General features: G+C 38.3%; 2 protein-coding genes across 2 annotated transcripts in view; one reads left to right on the forward strand and one right to left on the reverse strand.

Annotated features, from left to right (window-relative positions):
* LOC125031869 (2-amino-3-carboxymuconate-6-semialdehyde decarboxylase-like) overlaps positions 1 to 4495 on the forward strand; it is a 9251-nt gene extending 4756 nt beyond the window's left edge. The window contains 4 exon segments of the mRNA XM_047622858.1: positions 1 to 152; positions 2957 to 3096; positions 3452 to 3646; positions 4228 to 4495. The exon segment at positions 1 to 152 is cut by the window's left edge and continues 69 nt beyond it. Of these exon segments, the coding sequence (XP_047478814.1) occupies positions 1 to 152; positions 2957 to 3096; positions 3452 to 3646; positions 4228 to 4398 (658 nt within the window). The 3' untranslated portion in view covers positions 4399 to 4495.
* LOC125031870 (sorbitol dehydrogenase-like) overlaps positions 1 to 9692 on the reverse strand; it is a 19262-nt gene extending 9570 nt beyond the window's left edge. Inside the window, exons 1-4 of the mRNA XM_047622859.1 lie at positions 9639 to 9692; positions 8985 to 9018; positions 8188 to 8352; positions 6905 to 7064 (exon numbers count right to left, since the gene is read on the reverse strand). Of these exons, the coding sequence (XP_047478815.1) occupies positions 6905 to 7064; positions 8188 to 8352; positions 8985 to 9018; positions 9639 to 9692 (413 nt within the window). The remainder of the gene's footprint in view (positions 1 to 6904; positions 7065 to 8187; positions 8353 to 8984; positions 9019 to 9638) is intronic.
* Positions 9693 to 11000: the final 1308 nt, after the last annotated feature.

The raw sequence follows: 11000 nt of genomic DNA on the forward strand, positions 1-11000 counted from the left end.
GCCCATGCAGGCCCCCGAACTCGCCGTCGAGGAGCTAAAGAGACTCAAGGGTGACCTACGCTTCCCCGGCATACAGATCGGGTCGCACGTCAACGAGTGGAATCTCGACGCCAAGGAACTCCAGCCGGTGTGGAAGACGTGCGAGGATCTTGGTAAGTGGAGAGGGAGAGAGGGGGATGGAAAGAGGAGGAGGAGAAAGAAAAATATATATTTACATATATATTTACATATATATATTTACATATATATATATATATATATATATATATATATATTTATTTATATACACACACACACACACACACACACACACACACACACACACACACACACACACACACACACACACACACACACACACACATATATATTATGTATATATGTATGTGTGTGTGTGTGTATGTATGTATGTATGTATGTATGTATGTATGTATGTATGTATATATGCGTATATATATGTATATGCATACATGTATATATACATATATACATACATACATATATATATGTATATATATGTATGCATATATATATACACACATACACATACATACATACATACTTGCATACATATAAATGTCTTCTATTGTAATCAGCGGCATTTTTGTTTATTACGTATTGATCCTTTTACGTAAGATATACATTGTAGGTTCTCAGCGCTAGTTTGTATTTGTAGTTTGCTTACTTTGCTTATTTTGCTTATTTTGGAAGTCTAGTGGTGGGGTAACGTGTATAGATTATTTTGGGTAAAAAATAAAGTAAATAAATTATAAAAATAATGAATAAACAAAAGTAAATCATGAATTATAATTCCATCTTTTTGAAATATCTACAGCAAAACACACGAAAGCAGAAAACGAACCTATTTTAAAACTGAAGGTTATCTTGACCCTTTTCGTAAATGTAAAAAAAGAAAGAATAAAAAAAAATATATGATTTAAAACTCCACCTCTTGAAACCCGAATAGCTGTGTTTACCCTTTTTTTTATAAATGTAAAAGTAAAAATCAAAACAAACTATGATTCAAACCCAATGTCAATAAATACGAAAACAGTAAAATTTATAAAGCAAATTTCATGTATAACAGCGTCCTGTGTTGAGGATGACGAACTTATTTTAAGACTGAATGCTGCCCAAACCTTTTTTCCTAAATGTAAAAACAAACGGAAACAAACAAACAAACAAAAAAAACTTATAAAACCCCAACGTCAATGAATACGAAAATCAGAAAAATAGGCGAAGCAGAACTTGTGTGGAAGATGACGAGCCTATTTTAAGATCCGTAAGCTCGAGAACGAACGAGTTGCTGTCAAATCGTGCAAGTTTGTTCTTCGTGGAGATTAGGCTCCACAGGAAGAATAATGGTCGGGGGATTTTTCTTTAAGAGAGATGTTTTTCTTTTTTTCTGGATTTTTTCTTTGTTGCATTTTTTGTTGTTGTTGTATGCGTGGTGTGTGTGTGTGCGTGTGTGAAAGAGAAAATTGTGTATGTTTTGTTTATTTGCATATCTTATCCTTCTCCTTCTTTGTTTTCGTCATTGCCTTCATCTTTGACTTCTACCTTTTTCTCCACCACCTCCTCCTCCTCCTCCTCCTCCTCCTCCTCCTCCTCCTCCTCTTCTTCCCCCCTCCACCTACTCTTCCTCCTCCGCCTTCCCCTCCACCTCCTCTTCCTCCTTCTCCCCCTCCACCTCCTCCTCCTCCTCCTCCTCCTCCTCCTCCTCCTCCTCCTCCTCCTCCACCTCCTCCTCCCCCTCCTCCTCCTTCACCTCCTGCTCCTCCTCCCCCTCTACCTCCTCTTTCTCTTCCTCTTCCTCCCCTTCCTCCTCCTCTTCCTCCCCCCTCCACCTCCTCTTCCTCCTCCTCCTCCTCCTTCTCCTCCTCCTTCTCCTCCTCCTCCTCCTCCTTCACCTCCTGCTCCTCCTCCCCCTCCACCTCCTCTTCCTCTTCCTCTTCCTCCCCTTCCTCCTCCTCTTCCTCCCCCCTCCACCTCCTCTTCCTACTCCTCCTCCTCCTCCTCCTCCTCCTCCTCCCACTCCCCCTTCCCTTCCCCCTCCCCCCTCCACCTTCTCTCCCTCCCATTCCCCTTCCTCCTCCTCCTCTTCCTCCTCCTCCTCTTCCTCCTCCTCCTCCTCTTCCTCCTCCTCCTCCTCCTCTTCCTCTTCCTCTTCCTCTTCCTCTTCCTCTTCCTCCCCTTCCACATCCTCCATCTCCTCCCTCTTCACCTCCTCCATCTTCTCCAACTCCTCCTCCTCCTCCTCTATTATTCAGTTAAATATTTTTATCACAACTATTACCAGCATCATCATTATTATTATCATCATATTCATAGTATGGGTGTGGATGTGCATGGTTATGCGTATGTAGTTCTTGTGCATATAATCTGTATATAGGTATATACGCATATGTACTTTTGAAATGAATGTAAGATACAAATAAGGCTATGAGATTTTAAAACGCACGCGCACACTCCCACCGACACTATGGTATTCACTGAAAATCACGGAGTCGTCACTGCACAGCACTTGTAGTAGCTTAAATGAATATGATATGCCAGAAAGGAGCAGAATTACCGTTAAGGCCAACAGCCGACTTGCACGTCTGTCTAGGACGGTGTCAGGTCAAGGTGTATATTTTCAGCTCCCGGCCGCATGAGATTCACCAAACCGATTATTATTATTATTATTGTTGTTATTGTTATTATTATTATTATTATTATTATTATTATTATTATTATTATTATTATTATTATTATTATTATTATTATTACTATTACAATTACAATTACAATTAGAATTACAATTACAATTACAATTATTATTATCATCATCATCATCATCATCATCATCATCATCATCATCATCATCATCATCATCATCATCATCATCATCATCATCATCATCATCATCATCATCATCACATATAATTATTTTCCTTTTCCCTAACCTCCCCCTCAGGTCTGTCAGTGTTCGTCCACCCTTGGGACATGCAGATGGGAGGACGGCAATCGAAGTACTGGTTGCCGTGGCTCGTCGGGATGCCAGCTGAGACCGCCACTGCCATCTGCTGCATGCTTATGGGCAATGTCTTGGAGCAGGTAAAGGGGAGATCGACGTGTGTGTAAAAGATGGAGGGTGAGTGAGAGTGAGATAGAGAAAGGGTTTGTGTGTGTGTGTGTGTGTGTGTGTGTGTGTGTGTGTGTGTGTGTGTGTGTGTGTGTGTGTGTGTTAGAGAGAGAGAGAGAGAGAGAGAGAGAGAGAGAGAGAGAGAGAGAGAGAGAGAGAGAGAGAGAGAGAGAGAGAGAGAGAGAGAGAGATAAAGAGAATAGGATAAAAAACAAAAGAAAGTGAAAGAGAAGAGAGACCGAGACAAAGAACGAAAACCAAAGAACAGGAAAGATAACTCACCAACCTCCCCCCTTCCCTCCCTCTTCCCCCCCCTCCCCCCAACAGTTCCCACGTCTGAAGGTCTGCTTTGCCCACGGCGGCGGGTCGTTCCCCTACACCGTGGGTCGCATCCAACACGGGTACGACGTCCGGCCCGACCTGTGTGCCACGGCGTGTGCCACGGCGCCGCGCTCCTTCCTCGGGAAATTCTGGTGCGACAGCTTGGTTCACGACCCTGACGCTCTGAAGCTCGTGCTGCAGGTGTGTTTCGCAGTCACTTTTTTGTGTTTAAGGGTTTATTTTATATAATTTGTGTTTTTTTTGTTGTTTGTTTTGTTAGTTTTTTTTTGTTTTATGGGGTTGATTTCCTTTCGTTGTGTATTGTTATTATTTGATTATATTTTAAGGTAGTGCCACTTTTCTTAGCTTAAGGGATGGGTTGCCGGTGTCTCCCATTATCAGACGCTATTGTGTGAATTAAATTTTGTTGTTTTTGTTATGTTAATCAATTTCATATGAATTGGAATTTGCTATAATTTGCAGAACATGATTGAGGTTAAGACAATACCTGATGGAATACCGTATATTATAATTCAATTTCGTTGTGCTATATAGTAATATTTGCCTGTTAATAGTACATTCTGTAATGGTAATGATAATGATAGTAGCAATAATTACAATCATACCAACAATGACAAAAAAAAACAAAAAAACATTAACAGTGATTATGTCAACAGAAAATAACAAAACCCAGCAACCACAAACAAACGAACAAGAAAAGAAAATCACAAATAACACTAACATCCCCCCCCTCTTTCTCCCCCCCCCCCCCCCTCAAACAGGTGATAGGTGACCGACGCGTGATTCTTGGTTCCGACTACCCCTTCCCATTGGGCGAACACCATCCGGGGAAGTTGATCGAGAATTCGGACATTCCCGACTCCATCAAGAAACAGCTGCTTTTCGACAACGCTCTGGAATTCTTGAATTTGGAAGCCTCTCAGTTCTCGTAATGGAGGAAGGAGGAGGAGGAGGAAGAAGAGAAAGGGAAGAGGAGGAGGAGGAGGAGGAGGAGGAACATGTAGAGGAGGAGGAGGAACATGTAGAGGAGGAAGAGGAGGAGAAGAAGAAGATAGGGAAAAGAGGGAGGAGGAGGAGGAATAGGTAGAGGAGGAGGAGGAGAGGAAGAAGTAAGGGAAAAGAGAGAGGAGGAGGGGGAATAGGTAGAGGAGGAGGAGGAGAGGAAGAAGTAAGGGAAAAGAGAGAGGAGGAGGGGGATGAGAAACAACAGGTAGGGGGGGAGGAGGAGGAACAGGAGCAACAGGTAGAGGAGGAGGAGGAGAGGAAGAAGAAAGGGAAAAGAGAGAGGAGAAGGAGGACGTAGGAAGGAAAAAGAGATAGGAGGAGGAAGAAGAAGAGAGCGTTTTAGAGTGTAAGGGTGAAGAGTGAAGGGGTGGTCAAAAAGAAGAGGAATAAGGAGGAGGGTGGAAGGGGGAAGAGGAGACCAAGAAGAAGGAAGAAAAGAGGAAGTAGGAGGTAGGAGGAGATACCCAATACAATGGTAAAGAATGAACAGAGAGGGAAAAAATTATAGGAAAGGGAGGAAGGACTGGGGAAAAAAGGAGATGAGTGGAATGAAAAAATAGAATAGGAAAAGAAAATAAGAATGAAGGGTTTATGGAGATGGACGAAGAGGATGTCGATCTTGTGTATTTTTTTTTTTTTTAGCTACGATAACAATGTTATGATACTGGTTATAATAGCGGGTGCACTGCTGTCAAATAAACCCCTGTTTTATTTTTGTATTACCTGGGACGCAATTATATGCTGATCTATGTAAAGACAAGTTGTTTTCTTCCCTCTCCTCCCCCTTCGTTTTACGTCACTTGATTAAATACCGATTTTTTTTATCGTGTTATATTGTGCATTTATTCATTCCGAGAGAATGAATAATGAATATTTTCTGGTTTCTAGTGGAGGTTAACATATATCCATACTGAAGAAGGGAGGAATACCGACTGGTAAACTAATATCTGTTAATGAATTATGCAATTAATGAAATTCAAAAACACACACACACACACACGCACACACACACACATACACACACACACACACACACACACACACACACACACACACACACACACACACACACACACACACACACACACACACACACACACGCACACGCACACATATACATATGTATGTGTATATATATATATATATATATATATTTATGTGTGTGTGTATATATATGTAATGACCAGATATATGCTACATATCGGTTTATTTACGAAAAGACAAAGCTCCAGAGAGTTTACGAAAACTACTCGAGTTATCCCTCGAAATCATAACATCCCATTTTCCATAACAGTTCATGGTCACAGAAGGGAGTCAGAGCGCATTTTTATTTAAGAAAATCAACTTGTGTTTGATTACATCAACAACATACAATGCGCAATAAATTAAGTATTAGCATAAAAGAAAGTTAATAATTATTATAATAATTTATATTCTAAAAGGTTTTTAAGGAACACAGCTAAGATCATTACACATTTACTATTTACTCGTCTCAGTATTTGTAACTGTAATTCATGGAACAAAGATAGACAATGAGACTAAAATAATTATACATTAATTTAATATAATTTTAGTCACAATTAATATCATGTCAAGGAAAATATTTTAAACTCGTATTCACCCGAGGGGAAGGTGGACACCACGATACGTGGAGGGGAGACGTGGACGTGACACGTGGGTCAGATGCGAAGACAGGCTCCACGAAGGAAGACGTTCGGAACAGAGAGCGTAAGGCTCGCTGTTAATAAATGAGTATAAGACTCATTTTGTCGAATGTTACGTCTTACTGTAGAAGCATAAGGCTTCTCATTGTTGAGGCAGCGAACACAAGGTTCGCTAGCCATTTCATGAGTATAAGCCTCATGAACCAGTAGGAGGGTTCGGAAATCACAATTTTCGGTGAGATGAAATAATTACCATTGATTTGATATTGTTGTAATACTAAAATTGTTTATACTAAGTGTTATATATTTATTACTTATGAACATGTATAATATTTTTATGTAATTCTATGTTTATTCTTTGATGTAGGTGTAATTAATTAATTTGTAAGTTTTATTATATGTTATTTCTTTGTAATTTCAGTAATCAGCAGATAAACATTTGGACAAACTAAAGGATGTTTATCTGAATTCCGAAACTTTCCAACCCTGTTAACCTACGTTCCCACAATATATATATATATATATATATATATATATATATATATATATAATGTTTGTAAAAATGGTTTTATGGCATCACTTGAATCACTAGAGCAGACACCTCGGCGACCGCATCCCCACCATGGCGGACTTTACAGCTACCTTATACCACACCACGAACATGAATTTTCACAAAAAAACAGTACATTTAACATACTCCCCTCAACCTAATTCATATACACCATGTCGGTTAAAGAAAACCCTATTCAACAAGGACAATCACACCTACTTAAAGCAGAAATCAGCAGGGTGAACGTAGTAGTCTGTAAGTGTGCCATCAACAGGGGGCGTCGCACAGAACTCCACGCCAGGACAGACGTTATAACGCCCGCCCTTGCAGTGCTCGCAGCGTCGACACGGTACGCCTGGTTCGATGGCCACTCGGTCTCCTGGGTGAGAGCAGGGAAGTCTGACGTGTTTGGAACATGCTTTTTATTGATATATAACGTGGAGTTTACTATTGGATCAATAAGGAGTCAGGTGAAAACATATATATGGGGATTATTCGCTTGAATTTGTCGTTGGGGGGTCAGAACCGCGAGTTATGAATAGTGTTGGAATATGTACGGAGGAAAGTTTACTTGATTTCCTGTGATGGATTCAACAGTAGCATTGAGATTACATTTATGAAATATCTTTGACAGTTTCAATATTGATGTTTTTTTTTTTAGGAACTTAAATAGAAACAAATAAATGATAATGTTACTCATTACACGCAATTATCCATACCTTCTTATGGATGTTTCAACAGGGAAATAGATAACTTTAGAAATAAAATAAACTTTAGAAATAAAAGGTAATTTCGTTCCTTACACTCCATAACATCACATTAAGTTCGACTGTATTCCATTTCATGAATGTGAAATAAAAATAAATCTAAATATGAAAGACGTAATGAATTGTTTAGATATTTTATTTGAATCGCAGTTCACCGTCATTTATATACATATCCTGCATTGTAGAATTATTCACTCATTTACATAAACAGGTTACAAGTACACTTTCGTGTGTGTTTGTATGCATGAAAATATGTATGTATATATTTATATATACGCATATACATACATATTATATATATAAAGAGATAATTATATGTATATAATTATATACATTTACATATATATACATATACATACACACACACATACACAAACATATATATATATATATATATATATATATATATACATATATATGTGTATGTATATATGTGTGGGTGTGTGTGTATACACACATACATGTATACATATATAAATACATATACATATATACATATATATAGTATACATATGTATGTATGTATGTATATTATATATTCATATATATATATATATATATATATATATATGTATAACATGATATATATTTAATGTATATAATATATACTTTATATGTAATATACGATATATATATATTGTTATATATATATAAATATATATATATATATATATATGTATATGTATATATGTATATATGCCAAAGAATCCATAAAAAACTACACGAGCCACTCACCTGGCTGGAGATGCTTGACCCTCGGCCCGCACGTGACCACCGCAGCCGAGGTCTCGTGGCCCAGGACGAGGGGAGATTCCACCACGAATCTTCCCGTCCTGCCCTTCCACCAGTAATGGACGTCAGAGCCACAGATACCCACGCTGCCCACTCGAAGGAGCACCTCTGTTGGGTATTTTTTTTTTTATCGTGTTTATCTCTGTTGTTGGAGTTTTATTATTGTTCTTGTTGTTGTTGTTCTTTGTATGGGAAGTGGTATTGTTGTTGTTTACGTTGTTGATATTACTAATGCTATTGCCATTACTGGGACGGTTGTTATGAGGATTTCTGTGAAAATGTATGATCTTTAACGTTATTAAGTAATGATGAACAAATACATATTAGACGAAAAAAAAAACAACTAAAATGTGAACACGATACGAGGGGAAAAAAAAAACTACAATATAACGAAGCTCAAGTAAAGTCTAGATGTCACATGCTTTTTGAAGGATAATGCTCTTGAGAATATTGACTAAGGATTTACCAGCGACTTACCTAACTAAATTGGCTACTTGATGGAGAAGCACCTCAAGTAAAGTTAGGAAACACCTTTTTAAGAAACATTTTTAGTCACATGCCCGTGCGCAGATAAGCTCATACGCGTCTACGCACACACACACACACACACACGTACATATATCTGCGTGAGTGTGACTACATAATCATCTACGTGCATACATACATAAATGAGCATGAATGTTTACACACATATGCACATATTTAATATATACACACATACATCAAAACAACTATCTTACCTCCAGCCTTCGGTTCAGGAATTGGTCTCTCCTCCTGTGAATGGAATGAAGAGAAGGTCACGTGTTTTGCTTCTCACATGGCAGATTAAAGCTCTAATAACGATTCCCTGTGATTTTTATTGGTTGTTGTACGGAGGTAATATTCTACAAGAAGCCATTTTTTAATTGCTGTATATTACACAGGCATCTTCGCAGATATATGTTTTCTTTATTTGTTTCGCCAAATATAGATTGATGAAGTTTTATATATATATATACATATATATATAAATGTATATATATGTTTATATATGTGTATATATATAAATATATATATGTGTGCGCGCCTGCGTGTGTGTGTGTGTGTGCGCGTGTGTGCGTGTGTGTATGTGTGTGTGTGTGTGTGTGTGTGTGTGTGTGTGTGTGTGTGTGTGTGTGTGTGTGTGTGTGTGTGCGTGCGTGTGCGTGTGTGTAAGAACAGAGGGTGCAAAAAAGGAAATATAAAGAGAAAGAAATAGAGACAGAGACAACAAGAGAGAGAGAGAGAGAGAGAGAGAGAAAGAGAGAGAAGAGAGAGATAGAGAGAGAGCCAGACACAAGGAGAGAGAGACAAAAAGAAAGAGAAAGAAAAAAATCCAAACATTTCTTACTCGGGAAAAAAAAATATCCACTCACCAGCCTCATATCCTGAGCTTTGTACAACACAGCGGCAACGTTCCTCCTCTCCATTTTCTTTCTGTTCCAACTAATAAACAAACGATAGATAGCGATGGATATATATATATATATATATATATATATGTAGCGGTGATACAGATGCTACTCAGACGGCGTAGAGTTAGAAACTGATGGCAGTTGTTTATAGAAAGCTTTTGTTATCAGCTCACGCACCTTATCATTTTTATTCCAAGAGGGAAGAAGATTATTTCCAGCTGATAAAGATGGGAACTTGGGTGAGGCTGGTATTACATGCTGATAGAGATGCGGGGATGCTGGATAATGGGGGAGAAGAGGGGGGGAGAGGGAAGGGAAGGGAGGGGGGAAAGGAGAAGTGAAGGAGAGAGATAAAGAGAAAGGGAAAGAGGGGGAGGAGGGAAAGGAAGGGATATGTAGGTTGAGAGGGGGAGGGAAGGAAGAAGAAAAAGAAGAGAGAGAGAGAGAGAGAGACAGACAGAGACGGAGAGAAGATGATTATATTGATAGGTAGACAGAGAAAGAGAAAAAGAGCAGTAACCTTGAAAAGCCTCTCAAATTATCTCAGATATGGCTAGATACAGATGAGGTTGAATGAAAATTCCCAAATGACGCTAAGTTAAAATTATTCATTAATACGCTTAACGCCAACTTAACCGTATGCTCACATTTTTTTTTTTAGTATTCCTGTTTATGACATTACTGTACTGAATGACTCACACACAGACGGATACGCACACACAAACACACACGTACGCACACACACACACACACACACACATATGTGTGTGTGTGTGTGTGTGTGTGTGTGTGAGAGAGAGAGAGAGAGAGAGAGAGAGAGAGAGAGAGAGAGAGAGAGAGAGAGAGAGAGAATATATGCATGTGATAACATGTAAGCTGACATAAATTGAGTAGAAAATAAAAATGGATACGTAGAAAAACATTATCATACATTTTTCAGTAACGTGATAAATATATAGCTTGGTTAAATTTTTGTTTTTTTTCATTTTACTGGTTTGCATTTATCAGTTGTAAGTTTAGAATGTGTGTAGGTAAGGGTACTCACGTACTTAACATAAAGGAAGAAAGAAACATGTATTTAATATGCTTTTCATTTCTTATTATATAATTTCTTGCATTTATTATTTACAAATTTTGACTGTATAGTTGAGGATGTTTCTGCACATAGTATAAACAATTGCTATATATTGTATTTGTGATTAATTCGTGTTAAAGTTTTGTATTGTTTATTGACCTGCATGCATTACTTACTGTTTCTTGTTCTTACATAAATTATTCGTTAATTTGGAATGCGTTTGGTTGAGGGTAATTACGCACCCAACA

This window comes from Penaeus chinensis, chromosome 13 (assembly GCF_019202785.1).
Source record: "Penaeus chinensis breed Huanghai No. 1 chromosome 13, ASM1920278v2, whole genome shotgun sequence".
Lineage (NCBI taxonomy): Eukaryota > Metazoa > Arthropoda > Malacostraca > Decapoda > Penaeidae > Penaeus > Penaeus chinensis.